The sequence below is a fragment of the Eurosta solidaginis genome, chromosome 1, assembly GCF_040869045.1.
Source record: "Eurosta solidaginis isolate ZX-2024a chromosome 1, ASM4086904v1, whole genome shotgun sequence".
Lineage (NCBI taxonomy): Eukaryota > Metazoa > Arthropoda > Insecta > Diptera > Tephritidae > Eurosta > Eurosta solidaginis.
The window spans coordinates 323,013,502-323,039,284 of NC_090319.1; the positions used below are offsets into that span (position 1 = coordinate 323,013,502).

The 25,783-nt window shown below is 38.0% G+C and overlaps 1 protein-coding gene across 1 annotated transcript in view; it reads left to right on the forward strand.

The window, feature by feature from the left end:
* Kif19A (Kinesin family member 19A) overlaps nt 1-25,783 on the forward strand; it is a 48,305-nt gene that overhangs the window by 18,736 nt on the left and 3,786 nt on the right. The window contains exons 2-7 of the mRNA XM_067761903.1: nt 20,624-20,810; nt 20,877-21,023; nt 22,768-23,055; nt 23,109-24,078; nt 24,128-24,276; nt 24,341-24,681. Coding sequence (XP_067618004.1) covers nt 20,700-20,810; nt 20,877-21,023; nt 22,768-23,055; nt 23,109-24,078; nt 24,128-24,276; nt 24,341-24,681 — 2,006 coding nt within the window. The 5' untranslated portion in view covers nt 20,624-20,699. The remainder of the gene's footprint in view (nt 1-20,623; nt 20,811-20,876; nt 21,024-22,767; nt 23,056-23,108; nt 24,079-24,127; nt 24,277-24,340; nt 24,682-25,783) is intronic.

Sequence of the window (25,783 nt, forward strand, 5' to 3'; positions counted from 1 at the left end):
ATAATATATGCGAAAGAAGGCAATTGGGAAAAACTTTACAACAACTAAGGCATGACGTAGCTGAATACGTTTGTAACCATTTCAACTATCGTATGAGTGCGGGTTCGACTCCCACTCCCGGGAGAAAAGGCTTTGAAGAGATTTACAAGGTATAATCGAAACAGCTGTCGCCTTGTGTCCTGATGTCACGTTGTTTAAATTTTTCCCAAATTATTAAAATAAATTATAAAATTAAAAATTGCTTGAAATAAATGTTTTCATACATTTAAAGCGATACGGGCAATCCCCGGTTAACTCATTAAAACTAGAACAGTTTCTAAGTCGAATTCGCATTCCGGTCTTGTCTTTTCGCGTGAGTACACGTGCGGTGTCATCCTCGACTCAGCGGCAATTTTTCTGGCTTTTTTTGCGTTGAGTGGAAAATTAAAATAGGCCTAAACGTTGGCTTCTGTACATCCCTCGGCCGTTTTGGCTGAATTAGGAGATGCGATACCTCCCTGACCTGGAGTTAGGGTGGTGTTCTTGCGCTCCTAACAGGAATCAAAAATTCGTGCAAGTTTTAATAACTGGCGTGGTGCCATATAAAAACCAACTCGCTTTATATATATACATAACGGATGGTAACGGTGAAAAAATATGGCGACAATGAAAAAAAACATGGCGACAAGCCACATTGACACAACACATTTATATAAAAGAAACTTCTCGAAATAATATTTAAAAACTGGCGTGGGGCCATTTAAAAACCAAATTCTTCTTATATATATAACGGAACACAACGGGGTACTGCTGTACATGGTTCTGGCCACTATGGTATTACCGTTGTAAAAGCAGCTGCCCAAAAAAGAAAGTCGAATTCGCAGAAAACCAGAACAAGTCTGTGTATCAATTATTGAATATATAAGTACTTAAAATATGGCGAAATATACTATTTTCTAAAATTAAAAAAAAAATTGTCCACTTTCTCTCACACATCCCTTACCCTACTTAGTTCTATCCCTGATTCCTCCCCATGAATAGTTTGGAAGTGCATGACTAATTACTCCACCTGCAATGTACAGTTTCCTCCGAGAATAGATTGCTATTTCAGTTGTTGCTGTTGTTTTATTAACAGTGCCCCCAGTGTCGGGGTTGATTCTGGAAAAGTAAGAGTTTAACCTGTTACAGTATCCAGAGCGAAGTTGGCCAATGGTGACTCGGGTTTCCCTTGGTAGTGTGATTTCTTCTTCTGCAAGGGTGGGTTATTGCATATTAATAACGGGGTTCACCGGGCACGTCCTGGCAAAGAACGTACATAAATGATTTGGGTTTCAACCAAGAGTTGTTTTTCAATTTAACCCCGCTGAGTTCGTCACTTCCCAAAAAATATATTTTTTGGCTCAGAATCATGTATTATATATTCCATTTTTTGTGTAGAAAGTGGTTCGATAGATAAATGTGTAAGCGTTCCGTTGGGTAGACCTAGTTTTCAACAGGGGGTTCCTATTCCATAAGAGCAAATTCCACCTGAAAAAGAAACTTGAAAAGTAAAATTTAGATTTTGGAAGGTTCTTACGCCTAACTTTTTTTTTAATGAGTACTACTTAGTAAGTAGTGATAATTTATTGAGCTATGTGGCCAAAATGATGAAAATTTATTCCCTTCTGTGAACAAATTTAAACGCCTTGATATGTTAGTTACACCAAATTTGCAATTATGACACAATCGTTTAGGGCGAAATGGTACATTTTATTCAACATTCATATAAGGAAGGACTTCAGCTCACAGCAATACTATCACAATAAGCCAGCTATCCCAAGCTAACCCTGGCTTCTTCATAGATAGCCAACCACCCTTACCTAACTTATATGTTCGGGTAAACTAATCTTCCATGGTACATACAAGTTTTCTGTAAATTTGGTTATTTTTAGCTATGTTCAGCTAAAGCGTAAACTATTCTCCTCTTTTCAAGTTTTTTAGCAATGACAATTGCTTTTGAGTTATTTTGGCTTGTTGCATTTAAAATTATTAATCACATAAGATGACCCGTAGCTGATATTTTAACACAATTAAAAATTTACAAAGGGAGTCTCCCTAAGCTCATTTGCACTGCATAATTAACTTGGAGCCAACATTTTCATACACATAAATTGACAATTATTTCAAAAGTCCCACACAACCACTTACATGCAATTAGTAAGGGAACGGAAAGAGGCTAAAACTATTCGAGTCATAAGGTAATTTTGTAATTCAGATTGTAATATCATGTAAATAAACTGTCATTGGCTCCAAAGGGTGACAACCCAACCCACTTCGCAGAGGTTGCGTATACGCCGTGGTGTCACATGCATGTACATATGTATTCATGTTGCTTACGTACTGTAATATGTTTATGGAAATGTATCTATCGTATAGTTCGAAATATAATATTTATATGTATTTGAGAAATATGTACATATGTATGTATTAAAAGAAGGTTGTATATGCAAAACTTTTAGGTAAACAGATTGTCGTTGACAGCAGGTTTACATAAAAAAGTGAATAATTAAATCAGAAATAAAACTCCCAGTTGACAAATTTACTCAAAGTTGCGACGCAAAAGTTCTGCATCAGTACAACTAAAAGAAGATTTCGATAATTAAAATATTATGTTTTTTCGAGAGCAATCTTTCTGCACCAGAGCACAACCACGGTGTTTAAATTTGCTGGACTATGTTTATGTCTGCACATATATTCTTCGGTTCTCACCGTCACCCACGCGTAGATATCCGTAAGCCTTTCGAATACTTTTCTCTCGAACAGTCCCAGCGCAGCCACATCTGATGGTGTCAGCGTCCATGATTCTACACCATATGGCAGGACGTGTAAGATAAGTGAGTTGAGGAGAAAGCACTTTAGTTTCCAATTGTCTGCTTAGTCCAAAGTAGCATTTATTGGCAAGAGTGACCCCTCACAACATTTAAATAGCTGCGATACAAGAGGCATTGCAGAATTTATTCAGCTTTGAGGTGCACAGGAAAGATCGAAACCACGCAGTCGTCTCACATACTCTTTGCAATGCAATATAATTGACTCTAACACCGGCAAAGCTTTCATATCTATTCAGTTAGGCGAATCGAATTTGGAAGTCATTAAAATATATATCCCATCGCTACTTGCTACCCTAGCGTGTACTTCTCTGATATTAGTGCACTGACACATAATATTAGTAGGTTTCAATGTCCATCACGCATAGCAACCTGCAAGCTGACAGCAGATCAAATAGATTTCACGACATTCTGCACGGGGACGCCCCCAAACGTATGGTAGGAAATCGTCATAGCTTCCCAGACATCACAAACGTACACTTCGGAGTCGTCAGCTGGCAGCCGATGCTAACATAGGCATCCAACCACCTACCCACCTCACCTACCCACCTCAGTATGCCTGTCGTAAGAGGTAATTAAAATACTGAAATGATTTAAGGGTTTGTGTAGCGGAGCCCTTTCAAGGAACTCCCAGTGCAATTTATAGCTTATCTAACCCAATTGTCAAACTCACCTACCCTTGGTGAATCATGTTTCTTTAGCAGCATGGTGAGACCAAGTTCCTCACGGAAATAATGGGTGCGTGCGGGATGGCTTAGAAGGTTCAATGTAGTCATATTATGGCGGCAAAGGACCACCCCCCCCCCCCAAAAAATAGGGGAATGTCTTTATCGATACAACAACAACAACAACCACTGATCCACACTCCTCTCGCGTGAGCGATCTGCCGAATTCATCACGTCTGGGCACCGCACTACCATCAACTTCAAAAAAGGAAGCGGCTTGAATATAAGCAAAAAGAATTCTGGAAATACGACCAAATTTTCCAACCGGGCCCGCAACCTTGGTTAGAAAACTTGATCTGTGCCATAAGCCACAACCCCAGCAACCCTCAAATAACTGGCATATTCTTAAGCATCAGATAACTTGTGGACAAACACAAGCGTGCGAAATGGGAGGGAGGTATAAATAACTGTAACTACTCTGCCGCTTTTGATAGGCTATAATCAATTATAAAGTTCTTTTTCAGTTCCGATATAGCACAATGACAAAATATCCATAACATTTAGCGATTAAGTGCTGTCGGATGCGAAGAAATGCGGAATGTTTTCTGCCGACAATACGTAATGCATTCCGCCTTTGACAAAATTCAGACGGCAGGTTATCAGAAGCACACATAAAACCAGTGCATCTTCCATTATCGAAAGCTTTTGACACAGTCAATCATAACACGCTGCTGCAAGATTTGGAAGGGTCTACCATACCAACTAGTTTCAAAACATGTACCCCAAATTATTTGAATAGTCGAAAGGCTCCGTTCCAGTTTAGGAACGTGATATCAAAACCATTCTTTCCAAGGTGATCACTGTACGCTAATTACAGCAGGGTCTTAACCGTCCATTGATGATTTATGCTTTAAAATTAGCAACTATCTCCCTAGTCTTTCCTTTTTTTACCCCTGACGTAATTTGATTATGTCAACAACAAAGTCTTCGGCGAACGTTTTTACAACGTGGATGTCATTATGCTACTAACTATCTGGCCCCAAAAGTACCGAACGTTCGATAATGATCTATGATGTGCTTGCCAAGGCGCATATGCGCTAACTCTTTGTTTGAAGACAGCAGATACATCGCTTTATCCTCATTCACCATCAAAGCCATCTTTTCCGCTTCGTTTTCTAGTTATTGTATGTTCTAATAAAATATAGTTCCAAAGCGGTTAAACTCTGAAGGTTGTTTAATCTTCTCAAGCATCAATTTAAAAAAAATCACACGTAAGATGGTAGTTTTTTGAACAGGAGATAGAGACGGGGAGAAACGAAAAGGTACGACGATTGTGGTGGAGCTATTACACTGCTTGTAATAAGAAAGTAAGCTAATAACATAACCCAGACATAAGCATTAAGGCTAAGGCCCGGGTTTTTAGTAGTTGGTTTAGCTAAGCTCGAACTAAGTACTGTAGTTAAACTACAGAGAAGGCCGGCTTTTGGGTAGAATTTTTTGTACGGCAACATTGTTTTTTTATTATATAGATAATTTGAAGATACGGCAACAGCTATGCCGGTATTACGTTTTACTATCCGTGATCGAAACTCATTTTTTGAATCGAATAGCTGTGATATGGTGGATCGGATACCTATGTGAACTAGAAACAAATATACGTTAGATCTATAAATTAATATAATATTTAGAAATAGTTTAACACTTGCATAGTTATCGCTTGAGTCAAAATCCAGTGATCGTGAAAAGTCACTGATCGTGAAACGTAATATGGGCCTTAGATTTTGTTTACTCAATAAAAATAAAAAAATATGTATCCTCTCTTGGAGAAATACATTTCTAATTCTGCAGTTGATATACAACATTATTCTCTTATTATTCTTAAGCCTGATAGTTCTCAAGTTGATATCCAACATCATTCTCAAATTATTCTCCATCATTTGAGAGATTTTAAGAAATATAATATATTATGATTATCAAATGAATAGCCAGCACATTTTCCAGTTGATATCCTACATTGGATATCGAGCTAAATAAATCTTCACCAAGGTGGTACTACCAAAGCCAACAGCAGTTATTGTGGGAAATAAACCCCTTGCAATAATAATAATAATAAACCCAACGGATTACCCAAAAAGGCTTGACATTTTTTCACTTTCAAATTTTGTTTTTGTTTTCCATGATGTGTTAAATAAATGTATACAGAATATAAAATGACATGACCAAACGAGGATTTTCAAAATTAAAAAAATTAAATAACTTACTAATAAAGTACAAGAAATATTTTCTGAAATGAAGTTCTTCTTTTTTTCAGCACACTCGAGATAATGATATAACAACCATATAAAAATAGTTATAAAAACCTCTCTTTCAAACCCACTTATTGCTGTTTCAATCTTCTATCGACCAATCCAAAGATTCGAGTCGTCGGGGCTTCGATTTACAGAAAGGATCGGTTATATCTTCAATGTCCGTTTATATTTCTTTGTGGACGTTCTCTAGTGCCAGACCAGTCAGTCGATTTTCAGACATATTGACTCTCAAATAAGTCTTCAAGCGCTTTAGAACAGAAAAAGAACGCTCTGCGGTCGCTGATATCACGGGGATAGTCGCAAATATTTGCAACAGTGCCTTCACGTTTGGAAAAAATGAAGAAAAGTGTGCTGATTTAATGATTTTCAAGGCATCAGTAGCTGTTTGAGCACTCTTTAATGGATCACTTTTGCAATGGTTATGCATCAATAAAATCTCATTTTTCAGCACTGTCTCATTGTGACTGGTGAGATCTTCTTTATAAACTTTAGCAGCAAGTACAATTTCTTCAATCGTTACTCCTGCAGAGTATGCTGGAATCAGTCCCTCCAGAGGCTATATTTTCAGAAATTCACCTTTGAACCTTGACGTCAATGAAGAAATCATGTAGTCCTGGAAAGGGTAGTAAATTGTAGCTCTGTATTTCGGGTTTAGCCCCTAGCCCTTTTTTTGGCCCTCTTTAAAATGTTTGCCCTTTTTTGGCTCCAAATCTATTTGGGCAACTCGGATTGTGAAATTTGTAATGTGTGTATCAAATTACATCGAAATTTTATTTTATTTTTTTCGTTATGATGATATGGCAGCGTGGTAATCAGCTGGTAATAAAACATTAATCGATTATCAAGTGTCATCACTTACACAACGTGAAATGAAAAGGTAAGGAAATATTTTGCATAAAACGCCACTAAAGAATTTTTTATCATTTATCATTTTTAGGCCCCATAGCCGCCCCCTCCCCTAGATCCACCACTGAATTTCATACTTATTATATAAGTAATTATATTTTAACGCATACAAAAATTTCAAATGTATTTGCTTAAGAACTTTTAGATCAAAGCCACTAATAGACAAACACAAATGGCATTGCAGATTACTAATCCTATTTAAATATTCTAAGCATATTGACATTTTATTTAACTGTAGTGTACCTATAAGCTTAAGGTAGGGAATTATCGTGCCGTTACTCCATTAAGCAAGCAGTTCAAATAATTAAATCAATAAGACTTATTCCTAATTGAACATTTAAGTAAATAAAATTATTTCAAATCATAAATACGCAGTAACGATAAAATTAATATTTAATACGGCGGCCGCCGTGGTGTTCACACCCCGGGTAAAGAAACATCAAAAATTTTAGAAACAAGTTTTTTCAATTAGAAGAAAATTTTTCTAAGCGGGGTCGCATCTCGGATGTGTTTGGCAAGCACTCCGAGTGTATTTATGTCATGAAAAGTGTCTCATTGAAAACTTTTAAAACATATATGTAGGTCCCGTCCCGCCAATTTTTAGGAAAAATTAAAAAGGAGAACGTTAATTGGATGAGAGACTCGGCTTAAAATTTCTTCGGAGGTTATTGCGTCTTACATTTATTTATTTTTTAAATATTAACTACATGCCTATATGACGTTCTGGAAATAACGTAGTTATGCTTGCAGCTATGTAGCACAAAAAAATATTTTTAAAATCCATAGCAGTTTTTTAAAAAAATATTACCAAGAGAAAATGTCTTACAAAAGCAAAATCTAAAGGCTTGACATAAATTTAAATGCTTGATATGCCCATCGAAAGGTGGAACTTTAGGTGGCTTCTAAAACTAAGCCGTTAAAAGCTGAATATATTTGAAGTTATACACCTTAAGCGCGCTTTCAAAAAATTATGAGAGTGAAATTTTAAGATGTAACACTAAATTAACAGGTTGGAAATGTAGTGCGTGTGGTTATCCGCTGTGAACTGTATGAGCATACTTGCTTTGAGTGGGACTTTTACCACATCACATTATGCGTCACAGTATACATATGTACATGTTGAATTAGATCGAATGGTGAAAAAGCCAGCATTCGTTAGCGTTATTTAACTTCGGAAATGCATTTATAGGTACATATAGGTGTAAATATGTATATATTTTCATTTCATATCAGCATACATACATACATATTTGTGCGTGTAGTGTTGATAATGGTTAAGGATGCATACGTCTCTTGAAATATATCCTTTCGTTCAAAACTTGAAACGTTTCGTTAAAATTCTTAAACAATATTTCTATATATATTAATATTTGTGCACAATATCTATATATATAAAATTCAAATTATGTATGTATGTAGTATAGATCGAGTTGCGTCCTAAACGGATCGACCCACTAGAAACCTTCCAAGGATGGTCATAGGCTAAAAATAATATCGATAGAAAAGGGGCGTGGCACCTCCCATAAAAAATAAATATTTGGTACTATATAACTCTGAAGATATTCATGCTAGAACATTGAAATTCAGTAAGGAGTTATATGAGGTCAATCCCTAACACCCCCAAGAAAATGTGGTATGGGGGAGAAGGGGCGTGGCCCCTCCCATATAAATGGAAATTCTCATACTGCATATCTCTGGATGTAGTAATTGTAGGATAGTGAAAATTGGGAAGGAGCTATATGAGGTTAGGTCCTAACACCTCCAGTAGAATGTAGAATTGGGGAAAAAGGGGCGTGGCACCTTCTTAAAATGGGATTTTTTAGAACTATGGCTACCGTTCAAACTTAGGTTATTTAAGCAGATAAAGTTTGACTACAGTGTTCTTTGGCTGTTATTCCTTTTGGATGTTTAGTAATCTTCCGCCCTTAAAATGTTTTGTTAACTTCAGTCTATCCACATTTTCTATTTATATATATATATATGTATAAAGTTCAAATTATGAATGTTTGTATGTAGGTAAAAATCGGGTTGCGCCCTAAACAAATCGGCCGATCACAACTAAGTTTGAATCACGCACTAGAAACCTTCCAAATATGGTCATAGGCTAAACATAACTTCAATATAAAAAGGGGGTGGCACCTACCATACAAATGGAAAGTTTGATACAGCATAACTCTGGAAGTATTCATGCAAGAACATTGAAATCCAGTAAAGAGTTAAATTGGATTGATGAGGGCAATACAAACCTTTATAGCTTCAGGGCTTCTGCAACTCAATTGTCAACCTCAACTACGCGAGGCGAATCATGTTACAAATATGAATATATCATACAACAACAGTCATTAGCTGTAGCAGAAGTCAATCTTACCAACTCATATTTGACCCATGGCCAGTTACACGTAGCCCGCATATTTTTATAGAAACGTGGGGTAAAACCCACGGGCATAAGCTAGTACATATATAATGAAGGATGTACACATGTTTGTATGCAGCCTAAGGACTCCGAAACCACTGTGTCGATTTTATTCACATTTGCAGGATAACTTTACACCAACCCGGAGAGTGTCCCTGTGAAGTATCTTTCCGGGAATTTGTCCAGGCACCCATCTTTTCGAACAAAATCTATTCAGGGTTCGATTTTACTTAGTGTTATGCTAGCCTTTTTATACTCAGCGTGCTTTGCATACAGAGTATATTAACTTTGATTGGATAACGGTTGGTTGTACAGGTATAAAGGAATCGAGATAGATATAGACTTCCATATATCAAAATCATCAATATCGAAAAAAATTTGATTGAGCCATGTCCGTCCGTCCGTCTGACCGTTAACACGATAACTTGATCAAATATTGAGATATCTTCACCGAATTTGGTATACGAGCTTATCTGGACCCAGAATAGATTGGTGTTGAAAATGAGCGAAATCGGATAATAACCACGCCCGCTTTTTATACATATATATAACATTTTGGAAAAGACAAAAAACCTGATTATTTAGTAAATAACACACCTAGAATGTTGAAATTTGACATATGGACTGATATTGAGAATCTTGATAAAAATTAAAAAAAAAAAATTTTTAATGGGCGTGGCACCCACTTGTGATAAAATCAATTGTACAAATATTGGTAATCATAAATCAAAAATCGTTAAACCTATCGTAACAAAATTCGGCAGAGAGGTTGCCTTTACTACAAGGAATGCTTTGAAGAAAAATTAACGAAATCGGTTAAGGACCACGCCCACTTTTATATAAAAGATTTTTAAAATGGTCGTGGACGACTAAATAAGCCATATCTTTGCAAAAAGAGCTTTATATCAATAGTATTTCATTTCCCAAGTGGATTTATAACAATAAATAGGAAAAACTTAAAATTTTAAAAAATGGGTGTGGCATCGCCCCTTTTATGACTAAGCAATTTTCTATGTTTCGGGAGACATAACTCGAAGAAAAATTAACGAATCGTAATAAAATTGAGTACACATATTTTTCCTATAGCAGGAAATGTTTCTAGAAAAAATGGACGAGATCGGTTAAAGACCAATCTATAACTTAGCAAAAAATAGTTTTGAATCAATGATATTTCACTTATCAAGTTTTATTGTAAGAGGAAATGGGAAGACATTTTTTTTAAACGGGTGGTGCCACGTGTTATGTAGAAAAGTAATTTATCTGAAATGAAATGTACAATTGAAGCTCACGCTGAGTATATAATGTTGGGTTACACCCGAACTTAGACACCTGTACTTGTTTTATCATAAGCCACTGATAAGTGAAGTTCCCCTTCAGTTATTACCGTAAGATGATATGGCTGTGGATATAAATTAAAAATAATAATATTAGTTTAATTCGCATTTTCATGTTTCACTTAATGTAAGGAAATAAATATTTATTTTTTTTAATTTTTCAAATTTAATTTAATTTTCAAATAAATTTTTTTTTTTCACTTTAAGCAATTTACTTGAAATTTTCAGGAGATTTAGAACCAACCAGACTCCAGATCCGATTTCTGGTGCACGCTGAAATGCATACAAGGCCCTTTCATGCGTCTTGTCAAATGGACGGACCCTTTTTGGTTTGTATGGCACTGTAATTCACATAGTTAAGTTCATGGAAAATTATTTCGCATTTAGTAATTTGGTTTTTGTTTTATTTGTTCTTGCTCGTACAAATGACAAAAATTATTTGTTTGCACATGCCATATGTATGTTCGTATGGAAGTATGTGTATGTCCATTTATATAAATAAAGCCAGTGCTCTAAAATAACAGTTGGCTAAAAACTCACTTTCCTTATAATAAAAGGAGCGTTTTCGAACGATTCTTTTAATGCGACTCCGTCGTTACTTACTTACTTAATTGGCGCTTAACCGTCTAAACGGTTATGGCCGTCCAACAAGGCGCGCCAGTCGCTCCTTCGCTCCGCCAACCGGCGCCAATTGGTCACACCAAGGGAGTTTAAATCGTTTTCCACCTGGTCCTTCCGACTCCGTCCGCACGATGAAAATAATACATATAACGGTATATGAAGCTCCAATAAGTTTCGTGAAACAGTCTCTAAACGGTCCAAAAAAGTAATAGTAGGTAAATGATTATTCAAAACAATCCCAATATAAAGTGTAAGGCGCCATAACCTCCGAAGAGATCTAAGGCCCAATATAATCCGGAGATAATCATGAAATAAGGCATAGATAGTCCCAACATCGTCTGGAAACTTACTAAGGGTATATGAAAACAGTGCTTAAATGGCCCGGCGTTAGCTCTGGCATCCTGTCGCGACTATTTCAGAATGATTTCCAGATTGGTTTTATAACCGCACTGCGTAAACCAGCCTTCACGCACTGAATTCGCCCTGCTGAGTGAAATTGCCACTACTGTTCAGCAACAGCTGACAGTGATGCCAGTTGCACTCAGAGGTGTATTCAGTGCGTGAAGGCTGGTTTACGCAGTGCGATTATAAAACCAATCTGGAAATCATTCTGAAATAGCCGCGACAGGATGCCAAATGATCACTAAACAGCCCCCAAATAACCCCAAAAACATCCTGCTAAGGTCCTGAAATAATCCCGATACTATCCAATCCTAAAATCCTTCCCTAATTATCCTGAAAACTGCCTACTTTCCCCAAATAGTTTGGATCAAAATTTATAAACCATGGACCATGAAAGCAAATAGCATTTTTGAAAAAATTGGGGCTTAATCGCTATCTGGAAACAGTTACTTACGAAATGATCTCGAAGTGGCCCCGGAAACAAATTCCAATGGTTCGGTGATAAACTTTTTTAGACTTCGATTTATAGGGCAATTGATTTGGTCAAGATCAAAAATTAAAATATATGTAACTGTTCCCAGGGAACCTCCTCCCCTTTTTTAATTATAGCCATGATTCATAAATGGTTCCGAAATTGTTTCAATAAAATTAGAAATTAACAGCGAACAACAAAAAAGAAACATTGGTAGTCCTGAAATCATACATTTCCGAAATTATTCCTAAATAAAAAAAAAGAATGCGGAAAATATTTTAAAATACTTCCAAGGCGATAAATTTGTCCCAGGATGATCCGAAATAGGCACTAAATAATACGAACAAATTCAGTTAACTTCCTTCAATAATCGAGAGATAGTCCATGAATCATACCGAAATGGTCCGAAAATAATTCCGAAATGATACTATGAGTATTCCGAAAACTTCCTACTTTCCAATTATGGGAGATTTTTAATTCGTTAAGAGTTATTCGAACGCTCTGCAAAATACTAATGGATAATGGAAAATAATAATGGATATTTGATAGCACTTATATCCTACAATAACTACAACAAATTGATGTATAAAAAGAATCAACAAAATATTCTATACCAAAATAAGCACTAGGAAAGTTACGGATGTGAGTTTCCTAGTACTTGATGCATCAGAATCGGATTTTACAAAGCAAAATACGAGCGAAACCTATCAACCCAAGTGTAGTTAGATTGTGGGATCTAACACTAAAACTAAAATAACTTTAAAAAATTCGTCAATAAGTTGTTTTGATTGACTGTCTTAGCGCTTGGGAAAGACTCTTTCTGCTGGCCAACTTTCGTTATCACACCGATTCCAAACAATCGAAACCGAAATCGTTATCATCTTAATCACAAGTCTCAATTGCTCGGAAGTTCCGAAATAGAAATCGGACTGTTCTTATCTTATGGCCCACTGTCGCTCACACAAAATGGATTAACGAAAGTTTCTTGGTTAATTTTTTGAAATTACTCACTTAAAAATTTAAACTGATGTTTATGGCACTATTGTGAATATTTGCACTGCATTACTGGCAGTTGCTATTATATGCTAGAGTTTTAATTGATTGATAGAACAGCTGATTTCTGTTGATATTTAATAAGAGACTTTTATATTGGTTGCGCAAGATGTGCACGGGTCCGGCTCGTACATATCATATTAAGATTTTCCCTCGTTTTCCAACAGTTGTGTCTCATCTTTGGTGTCACCGTCCACGTTTTTTGCACCAAACAAACAGCAGTGCGAGTAGGACAAGTGAGCTGGCTATTTATGACCCAAAGCATGTTTAGAACGCGTACTTTTAACATCATTATTCTTGTTGGCGCCGGTTTTTTTTGCCATGACGAACCTTTTAATTTTTAGCTTTGCTTTCACCAGGGTATAAAACATTTGAGCGGAGATACCTCCAAATCGAACCAGATATGTCATAATGGGTATCAAATGAAAAGTATTTTGCCACGTGGTTGCCGCTTGGGGCTACCACTGTACTCGTATTACGTGTACCTGTTCCTTTATATATCCGCTACAATCCCGAAAGCTGTTCAAACGAATACTTATTTCTTAGGTACTGCGGATGTCTTCACAAGGATGCCACCTATTTGAGATTTTTAAAGCTTAAATGAAATATGTCCATACAGGTATCAAACAAAAGGCTTTTCCCGCCGTACCTTAATAGGAAATTTTTTAAGTAGGGTTGTCACCTAGGGCTGCCAACTGACCTTATTATTTTTATTCCTTTGGATATCCGCTACTCTCTCGAAAGCGTTCTTACTAAAGTGTAGCCTTTTAAAATGCGGTGTTCACGATATTTAATATAATAGCTGTTTTTTTTACATCTATAGACGTTTACGCTTAAACTTTATATGGACTGCTAAGCGTCAAACTTTAAATACTCCTCTGAAATTGCTGCGCATAAAAGTAGTACTATTAAATTTCAGATGTAACTGAAATATGTGTCTATGTTTAACCTCAACACTAATTCTATGTATCACCTCTAAAAATGGTGTGTATCCACAATTCATCGCAACCGATTCTGCTATATGTTATACATTATAGCCACCAGAGGTTTATGTCTACGATTTTAGGTACACCCTGTTCTTTAGCTAGTTATTTAGCCATTGCCGCTAGATGGGGCTCCTAAGCATTATCTAATCGAGGATAAGCGTTTTTTATACGCGCAAACGTAAACATATACGCGTGTAAAAAAAACACGGCTAATATAATATTATATTTTTGGGAAGGGTTACCGCCTTACTTTAATTTTGTATTCATACACATTCATATCATAAAGCCGCTGATTTTCTGAGGAAAAGCTAAATCATCCCCCTACTTCGGTTTAGGATATAAAAAAAGTTGTTGTATTTTGTTCGTATATCATTGAAAAAGTTAAGGAGATGGTGACAAATTAAACCAACTTCAACTTGCCATGTAAAAATAAATCGAAAAATGTTTCCCCTTCCTTATTTTGGCTGCATAGAAACTACAATCTAAATAAGTAATCTAAAGGCATCAACCGAAGATATTTGGCAAGGTTAATACGTATACAATTAACAAGAATGCCATTGCGCAGTACTTTGAAAATAAATATACAAATAATACAAAAACAAGAGAAACAAAAGGATGGCACATTCTAAAAACAGAACTTGAGGAAAACTTATTACTTTTCACAACTATTTAATAATGGATACTTTGAAGGCGCGTAGTTCCTGGTCGCATTAGTTGCTTCGTTGAAGGTTAAAAGGTGTTAATGTTTACAGTTAAATTTAACGGTTTTGTAAATTAGTCATTCAATTTGTTTTAAAGGCGAAACCTTCTTTTATCTAAGGCCATTTAATATTTCAAACGGTCTGTTGCTATTTTTTTAATATTAAAGTGAATTAAATGCAAAGACAAAGAATATCTTAGAAAGAAAAAGCATAGAATGAAATAAGTTCTGCAATAGTCCATAGATATGACGCCTTTCACCTTCAATCATCTATTTGTCCTTTAAACTCTTTCCTTTTTCTTATTTGACAGTAAACAGACTTCAGAAGTTCCATAAATCAATTCCCAAATTCTTAAGAGACAATAATCCTAATGCTTCGCCTGCAATAAAACCAACTGACAAACATAAAGAAGATCACCATTGGTAAATATACCATCTGGACTACCCCTATCGGGTTACGGGGCTAAGAATATAACTACGGCAGGTATGCCTGTTGTAAGAGGTGACTAAAATACCATAATGATACAACAGCCGAGGCTCTGGCTTCTCATCGAACTAAGGGTGGAGCGGGATGATGGCTTACAAGGTTCGTTTCCGAGATGGTCGGGCTTTTACCTTAATGATGCTTTTTACCGGAACGTACCTGATCTGTATCCCGCAAAGGACCATCAACATCAATAACACTCCCCAGCACCTTCGAAGAATGTCTTAATTGCTACAACAACAACATACCAGTTTGGATAGTCGAAGAAAACCATTTCGTACCCTTGTTATGATCCCCGAGTAACTACCAAATTCTACCGATTAAAGTAAAAGGTAACCGACGCTTTGTCAAATCTCACCTCAACATAAAGTTTTAAAACCATCTTTCTATCAAACAATACGTTACAACAACAAATCATAGTCTCGCATCCCTTAGTGAATTGAACTAGTTCCATGCTTGATTCCGGCTTCCCGACTCGGCAATCGTGTTTCAAGCTGAGATTTTCGCTATGGAAACGGTAAAAGGGTAGCCATTTTCTCCGATAGCCAGGCAGCTCTTGGGGCCCTCAGATCAGAGACGATATCATCATGTAGCGATGGGCAGTGTAGGGAGAGCGCCATGATTCCGGCGACCCGGCAGATCGTTACCTTAATATGAGTGCCAGGGCATCGAAACATACAGGGTAACGAGATGGTGAATGAGCTGGCACGGCGTGGAGCGGCTCTTGATCTCTCAGAGCGAAGGAGGTCCTTGCACCCCTGGGACTCATCAAAGGTCGCATCTCCCAGCACTGGTTGAACAATAGGTGGAATCGGTTGCTGCCCTGTAGAGTTTCAAAGCGCATGTGGCCAATATATAACGAAAAACTATCTATAGCTGTCCTTAAGACGAGAAGAAAGGATATATCCAGACTAGTTGTGGTGCTCACGGGGCATTGGACAATTGGGGTACATGCGGAAAGGATGGGACTGGAACGCAATACCTCCTGTCGCAGCTGCAAGCGTCCGGAGGCGGAGGAAACGGTTGAGCATCTGCTGTGCGGATGCCCAGCACACTGTCGAAGCAGAATAAAGTTTCTTGGAAAGCCCTTTTTCGAAAGCCTCCCAGAACTCAAGGATGTTAGGCTGGAAGAGCTTCTCAAATTTATAAACTCCACGGTATGGATATAGGGGGACGGATTTCTCGGAGGGTCTTATAAATGTTTATTACTCTTCTTACGACACCCTTTCATTAGTTAACTCACAAGTTGTGGTATAAAAACGGCGCATGAGCGCTAATTGGAGTCAATTGGGACTCGCCACTCCAACCAACCAACCAACTATGCTTCTCCGATGCGAGTCCTTCAGCCATGTTGTAAGTATTCTTTTTGTTATTCAATTTACGAAATTGTCACCGAGCGAAAGTAGCTTTGGTAAACGGAGTCAAAATAATAATTGCAAAAACAAAACAGAAATTATTTTAGGGAACGAAACCAATACGAAAATCACAACAAAACTGAAGTAATTTGTTTTAGAAAACCAGCACCGATCAGAGGCTGGAACGATACCGACATTGTTTTTAGAAACTAAACCAACCAGAGGCTAGAACGACAGCTTAATAATTTTGTTGAAGAATATTTGCACCAAAACCAAAATTGAAAAGGGAACTGAATGGCATTAATTTTTTATGAACGAAACCACTACCGAGAATGCAACGAAACAAAACTGTTCCTAAAAACGAAACCGCTCAGAGGCTGGAAGGAAACCGAATTAATTTTGAAAAACAGAATAAAAGCCAAAAACGGAACGAAACTGAAATAAAACCTCTTACGAAACCATGATAAGTTTTAGAAAAAACTGAAACCCAAGCTGAAATAATTTTTATGAACGAAACTAACACCGAAATTAAAATCAAAGCCGTAACAGAACGGAAAAAATTTGTATGAAACAATAACTGAGACTGCAACGTACTCGACATTGCTTCTAGAACGAAACAAACTCAAGGGTGGTTGGAAAAATATATTTTTTATTAATTATTATTATTCACACCGAACAAATTTTTATGAATGAAACTAGCAATAGGAAACCGAAATTATTTTTAAGGAACAAAATCGATACTAGAATAAAATTTTAAAACCTAAATCAAAACGGATCGAAACTAAAATAAATATTGGAGCCGAAACTGATATAGTTTTAAAGAACAGGACCGATAGAAACAACGGGCGGGAAGACCGAAAACGATTGAAACCGATCTAACTTCAAAGAACAAAACCCAAACTAAAACTGGAATGAAATCAAAACATTTCGAGAACGCAACCAGATGTAAACTGAACAAAAAAATTAAACAATTTTTTGAAACAAAACCGAAACCCAAACAGGAACGAAACAGAAAAAAACTGAAAGAAAAATTCAAAACCTAAACCGAGATAGTTTTAAAAAACCAATATGAAATTGAAACGCTTTGTTAAAACTGGAACCGGAACTCGAAAGTTATTTTGAAGCGGTGTGACTTCTTCGATAAATTAAATTAAAAGTACGATTACTTTTATTGACTTGTATTCTCTAATGGCACTTATTTTATTTTTATTTTCTTAATCATTTTTACGGCTGTCAGCTGAAGTACATGGATACATACATATAAGTTTGTATTAACGTTTTTTTTTTATTCCCAGCAACCTTTAACAGCTTTTGGATCTCAGTTATGATAGAAATAAACTGGTGTTTCATAAAAAATATGGATTTCAATCGAAATGCATTACTATCATTAATTTAATAAGTGTTAATAATCGACACACATTTACACATGTAAGTGATTGCCCAGTAGTATAGGTATAGTGCAGAAACACTGTACACATGATGCGTGCAGGGTTAAAGGGATGAGGTTATCGATGTTCATGGTCCTTTGCCGGATATAGATGCGGTATGTTCCGGTAACAAGCACCATTGAGGCACCAGCTCGACGTTCTCCTGAACGATTATTATAACCACATTAAACCTTCTAGGTCATCCCGCCCCACACCGCTAGTTCCATGAGAACTTGGGATCCCCAGAGCCTCGCCTGCTAAATATGTATATGTATGAAACATTCATATTTGTTATAGGATTCTCCTCGCGTAGGTGACAATTGGGTTGCGTAAGCTCTAAAGCTATAAAGCTTTGTGTTGCGCTTATCAACCCCTTGAATAATGGGGTGGTGGGTTAAAACGGAATGAATCGGAAAATAAATCCGATAGTTAAGGGTTATCTATTTCAGAATATGCACAGAAATCTGCTAACCCGGAAGTTATTCAGTTTCTGAAGCTATCACTGAACGTAAGAGATTAATTCTTCTTTCTTTTCTAAGCTTTCGTTCTATAGCGATAAAGACTCTCTGAGAATTTTGGAAAGTATTATCTATGATGATATTCCTTTGCAGATTATTTATTCTGTGCGTTCTGGAAATAAGCACCGTCAAGGTACCAGCCCAGCCATCGCGGAAATGATTTTATACCTTGTAGGTTTGTTCCGGAGGAATACCGATGACGACAAGCGGGCAGCTTGCAAAATTAGAGGTGCTATGCTGACCTTACGTGTTGGATAATAGTTCATTGGAGCCTGCTCGATACCGGGAGGCTTCGAGCAGTAGCAGCGGCCTCACTAGCCCCAGCAAAGGTGGACAGCCATTTTTCCTCATATTTGATGCTGTACCGCCGAGTTAATCTTGTCAAGAAGGTGGTTGTCAATAAAAAAATTGTTCTAAACTATTAAAGATGATAACCATGGGAGAGAAAGTATGGCGTAGCAAGCCGGGAGAGAAGAAAGTGTAATAAGCCTGATTCGTTCTGCATAAAGAAGAAAGCGTGGAGTCAGTGAGCTCGGTCAGAGAACTGTCTGCGAGCAAGGACAAAGAAATAGAGCTAAGAAGAGAGCGAGAAGAGGCAGCGACCAGCTTAAGGTGATAACCCTACCATAAAGAGGTGAAATAAATAGGGGAATATCCCTGACCCAGGACCATCGGGTAACCGATATGTAACAAACGAGGCCCTGAAAGCAAGGAACCATGTACCTCGAAAGCTGAAAAATCAGAAGGGGGTAAGTGATGGTATTATGCCAAGAATCGATGAAGCGGTTAATTAGCTAACGACGAGATTCCATATTACTCGTAGACTATGAAGGGATTTAACGTTGCAGCTTCATCTGCCCCCAAGGAAATTAACAATGTGGCGAATTAATCATTGACTGACACTGAAAGGTCGATTCCCATAAAACCAAAGGCTTAGAAATGGATACCCTGTGTGGAGAGCTCAGAGAACGCATTGAACCTGTCACAACGTCAGGACTTGAATATACCGACACGAAATTGGAAGCAGCTTCGATGTTATCCGCACACGGAGAAGGTTTAGCACTATATCTTCCAAAACAAGACTAGACGCTTCGAGTTGTATATATCTGAGTATCTAATCGCGGCGGTTAATATCTTTCAATAATCGCAGCAAATGTATGCCCCGTATGTGAAGCGTCCCAATACGAAATGAACCAAATTCTCATATGCCACAAATAACCAACTCATCTGGCGCATTTGGCAACGTGATCCGGTCCTTTTAAGTGCACTATCCTAGAACTACTAATAGGTGATGTCGATGAAAACGCTTGAAATCTCGACGATATATGTTATATTCGGAATAGGTGAAAATCCTATCTTATATGATTATACGAGCGGTACCCGTGCGCATCTTGCGCAACCAATATAAAAGTATCTTATCAAATATCAACAGAACTCAGCTGATCTATCATTCAATTAAAAGTACAGCTTGCGCTGCCATCTGGCGTATGAGAGCAACTACCGGTAATGCATTGCAAATATTCACAATAATGCCATAGCACAAATAGATTTCTTTGTGTGCTCACAATCGTTTATTTTTAACAAATTATTTTAATAAAATATAGCTAAACAAAAGCACTACGACCAAAATTGCCCAAAACTCGCTAATAGCCCGAATCTCCATTTTTACAACCAAAACTTTATTTATAGATTTGGATTCCAAATAAGAGCGTACATATTAGTCTTGTTCAAAAAGTTTTGAGATATAGGAAAATCCATAGATAGGACAAATAAACGCAAGAACCTCCTTCCCTACTGTAACATTAAGAGCACAGCTGATAATCAAATTAAAAAGGCTTGATCAACAAAGCCATTGAATAGCTGAAAATATGGTCATCTTTTCGGCTGCCTTCGAAGTTAGTAAAATCTTGTACGTCTTTGGAATAGACCCTGGTTTCTGATCATTCAGACCCATCCATTATCCTTGCTTACACCCACTGTTCATATCGGTACTCACAAAAAAAATGGACAAAACTCTTCTCAGAAGAGTCTTTCATGATGCTCTCACATATGAATGTATACGTCAAATGAATTTAGCTGTCTTATCTTTGCTCACATCCTAAACATTAATTTTATTGAATTTTTAATTTTAGTCAATACCTCACAAACAAAACGGCCTCCGAGACGCTTCGCTCAATAAGTGAACCGCCGCGTTTCGCTGCGCGCATAATGGCACAAAATGGTTCTTGGTCCAGCAGCAGTGGCGGTAGTTCGTCATCGTCGGCGGCGCAAAGTCGTGGATTAGGAACAGCAGTTGGAGCGCAAGAGGAGCGTTTAGTTGTAAGTAATTGATTTGTGAGCTTACGAAGACATTCGAGTCTTTATTATTTATATTTAATATTGCAGGTTGTAGTTAGAGTGCGACCCAGCGATGAGACAGCTGACCGGTGCATTGATGTTATTTCGGAGAAATCACTTTTATACGACGATGGCGGTAAAAGTCGTCCTCGGCAATATTCGTATGATCACGTCTTCAAGGAATCTGATTCACAGGTAATGTTTATGAAGAAATCGAAAGCTTGTTGGTTTGAAAATGAACTAGGTGAACGCTATGGGGCCTAAGATATAATCTGAAGAAGACTGTAACCTCCATATAAAACTAATGATGATCTCCAGTTATAATTAAGATGGCTTGTATGGATATATCCGTACTAACTGTGATATGCAACGGGCATTGAACTATAAGTAGTTGCCTTCGCATTACGAATAGGTATTCAATGCAGTGTCTCACATCACGACTACAAACGTCCGGAAACTGAAGAACGTTGAGCCCATATTTCCAAAAAGGTCTGAATGTTCTTTCTGAACTGTTAAAAATTATTAAGAAGACCTTTAGCTTTATCGTGCTCCTGCATTGAAAGGACACTTGCTCCTTTGGAGTACTTGATCCTGTAAATAGTGGCTGAACGATAAGTAGTGAGAAATGCCTTAAAAGTAGAAATTTTCCTGATGTCCTGGTTACATAGAATGACAGCCGGAAATTCCATACCTTTGCGAGAAAGAGAACTTCTGTGAGCAATTAATGCTTTCAAACTCTATAAGTCTCCCAGCTCGGATGACATTATTTCCATTATTACTACTTCCTAGTCCTTTGGAGACTTCCTGGTTGGAAGTCTTGGAACATGGTAAAAGTTACTTTCATTCTAGACCGGTGTTAACTCCATAGCATGGATGGCAGGCGGTCTCGCGAAGTTGTTGGAAGTTATGAGATGGAAACATCGCAACATTTGCCAGAACTAGGCCTAAATATTTCATCTCATTTATTCAGGGTAGAGATCGGCTTTTTCGAAACTATATCATTGCTACGCAGATGATCTTCGAGTAGATATAGCTTGCGTGACAAATATCTTATATGGCACCCCAACTCATCATCATGCTGTTCAATAGAGGTCCCCTGCCGGGGAGCTACCCCTCCAGCTAATATAACCTCGGATATATATATATAAGTTCCATGTGCTTTGCAGAGGTCTTGAGATTTCCAGCTCCTATAAGTTCGTCTATCAAGACAGCTCGGATCAAATAGTCTTTGATTGCCGACATGCCCATGAGCTAGCACAAAGTGATAGAGCCTCGTTGACATAGACCATTAAGTAGTTTGTTATAAGCCTTGACCATTACAAGTCCGAATATAAGGGCTTTATCTCAGACTGAAAATTAATTTGTGTAGAAGTGTGAAGCCTTATTGGTGCCTTTAGTGCATCTCAGTATCTCTTGCATGGCTCCCAGTGCACAGCAATTTCGAACAAAAGGAGATGTCTGCGAAATCATGTCCCTATATAACCCATCAGACCCTATGCATGATCTCTCAGGATCAGCAGAATGAGAAGTTCAACCATCACACCCTTTGTAGATGATAAGAACTGCAGTTAAAGAGGCACTAATTACTGCGGAAAAGTTCTCTCGAAAGTAAGAAACGAAGATTTTTCGGTACTACTTAAGTTCATATAAAGAACAAAAATTGGGTTGAATGAATATGCACCCACAAAGCTCATACTGAGGACTTACACAATAGACATAAATGCTGCCAGGAGAAACGTATGTAATCCCAAGCAAGCCCTTCTAATTAAACTTACCAAGCCTACCCTAATATTTTCCCCATTTATTTTTGATCCACCGTGGTGGATATCACATGAAATCATTGAGCAATTTTTGTAATGATTATCTTTCGAACTTTTCCCGAAAAATAACCTTGCGTGGCCTTTTGAGGATGTTCAATTTTTTCTTTATAACACAATAGGAAAAGGTCTACAAGAAAACGACTGCACCATTAGTCAGAGATGTGCTCAATGGCTATAACGCGGCTGTATTCGCCTACGGTGCTACCGGCTCTGGCAAAACACATACCATGCTTGGACCACATCGCAAGAAAACCGCTTCAACTACTAATTTGAATGGAACTTTTACCGAACGTGGCGCAACCGCGGCCTATGATGTTGATGCGAATAGCAATGAAAGTGGTCTGATGGTACGTGCCATTGAAGAAATTTTCCAACATATTGACAATGCGCCAGATAAAAGCAGCAAGGTTAGAGGGTAAGGTTTTAATTGCTTTAATAATTAACTTCCTATATTCTTTAGGTATCCATCTCCTATTTGGAAATATATAATGAGCTTATACGAGATCTTTTGAGTCCGGGTGGTCCACTTGAACTACGTGAAGATCATCGCGGTCAACGCATAACTGTAGCTGGTCTCTCAGAGATCACTACCACCAGTCGACATGAGGTTGTTTCTTTGCTGCTAAAGGGCAATAAAGCACGTACCATGGAACCGACAGCTGCTAATCAAACTTCGTCACGCAGTCATGCACTCCTTAGTATTACTGTGCAAACAAAGACGCCTCTGGGCACAAAACAAGGACGTCTTTTTCTTACTGATCTAGCAGGCTCGGAACGTGCTAAGAAAACCAAAAATCGTGGAAAGCGTTTGCAGGAGGGTGCGCATATCAACCGCAGCCTTCTAGCCTTAGGAAATTGCATTAATGCGCTGTCGGGTGGAGCACGTTATGTAAATTATAGAGACTCCAAGTTGACACGTCTCTTAAAAGAGGCTTTGAGTGGCAAATGTAAAACCGTTATGATAGCGCATGTCGCGCCAGAAGGCAAGCATCGCGATGAAACTAAAAACACGCTGGTTTATGCAGATCGCGCCAATAGTATTTCAACACGTTTACAGAATTCTGTGTATATTGATGAGGTCAAAGACTTTCCCACAAAGCATTATCAAAATCTGGTCTCCGAATTACGTGAAGAAGTTACACGTTTACGTAGTAAAATGCTTACAGAACGTCCGCGGAGTGGCGCTGCAGCCGCTGCAGCGGCACAACCAACACGCACCACAGAGGAAGATGAGAAGCGAAAAACCGAGCTGCGCTACTTGCGTGAGCAAATTGTGCTAACCTTCAAACAGCAAATGAAATTGAGACGTAAATTACTTGAAGCTGAAAGCCATCTGCTGGGCCTTGAATTAGATGCAGAACGTCAGCATATGATCATCTCACATTGGCAGGGACGTATGGGAAAGCTTTACGACTCACCAGCTGATGATGGTAAGTTGGAATTGAAATATTTCTTAAATAATTGATTTCGCTCTTGTAGATATAGAATCCGAAGGCGCTATTGCTTTGAAGAACGCTTGGGGCGAACTTTCGGCAATAGAGAAAGAAACACGACGCTATAAGGAGATACGAGAACGCACTGAACAAGAGCTTGAATTGTGCCGACAAAAAGGCGTGCAATTGGAAGATGTTAGTATGAAGCCATATTGAACTGACCTATAGGAACACAATGTAAATCTTTTATATTGCGCAGGAACTACCCGAACGTATTACCAGCGATGAAGAACGTGAATTGTTGGCTTTACTTTGTCGCGTTCATGAATTGGAGGCGGACAAGGTGTCATTACAAGCCGAGCGCTTGGCAAGACAAGCCGAATTAAGAAGACGTGATCTACAGTTGTTACGTGCCGAACGGCAGCGTAGACTTTGTGAAGATATCATAAGCTCACAGCGTCGTCTAATTGAGGAGGGTAATGTTGAATTGCCTGACGAACTACGTGAACTTTACGGGTTATACCAGCAAGAAATACATGCGGGCGTAGTTACACCGGCTACCTCATATGAACGGAAACTACCGCCCATCTACACAGCAGGGTAGGTACAAAAATTACTTCTTGTGCTTTTTCTTTTAGCAGCAAATATCCTATCCTAAGATTTTGGGGAGTGTTATCGATATTGATGGTCGTTTGCCGGATAATGACCCGGTACATGTCGGAAACTAGCATCGTTAAGATACCGGCCCGACCAACATTCTAAGTCACACCACACTACCTTCCGTTTACTGTGAAATACAGTATTCAGAACACATAGATAAGAGACACAATGGCTTGGGGTAGCTTTAAATTGGGCTGCACAACCCCTTGACAAAACCCAACACCATCCCCAAATTGGCTTTCAGGATATCGGCAGTAAATTTTGATGCAAATAGAAGTAGTGTCTAAATTACACTCCATACGTTCTGAGGGTAGGCGACCTCTCCTATATTGTTTCTACAATAGAAAGTTGCTTAGACAAAAGGTTGCCGATGAATCTTTATCCGCTTTAAAAACAAGAGCTAGTCATATTTTCATTCGTTTCATTACATACACATGTAAAATCCACTAAGTTTTAGATCGCGCTTTACCTCTGTAAAATATCTTGCGCACCCCAACTACCGAATTTTTGAAAGCAGGCACAGTAAACAAGGATTTGCGGACTACACCAGAGACATCTGCCGACTTATACTCTTATATACTCAGCTACAAGCATGCCGAACTTTATTGACGATTTTTGTTATAACAGTAGTTTACTATTAATTGAAACGCCCATCTTTACTGGCGGAACGGCAATCCCGTTGGTGTTAGAAGGGCTGTTTTTACTGAGAACTTAAAAGGATGAATCTTATCATTGGGAAACACTCTGCGTGCCCCAAAGTAGTCGGCTCTCAAGTTGTTGTTGTTGTTTCAGCGATAGCGACACTCTCCGAAGGCCCTGGGGAGTGTTATCGATGTTGAAATCAGCTTTCATCTTGCTCATTTGTGTAACAAACATTTGTAAACAAAAGGCAGGAGACTGATAATGAGCTATGAGAGGCGTCATACTTGTTAATTGCCCTTTGGTAAGTACCAGGGACGCCGGTTGTCCATTATTTTAAATTAATGCTATACTTGCTGTTATTCAGCATGACATGAAATAACTTTTTTTAAGTTGAAGCAGC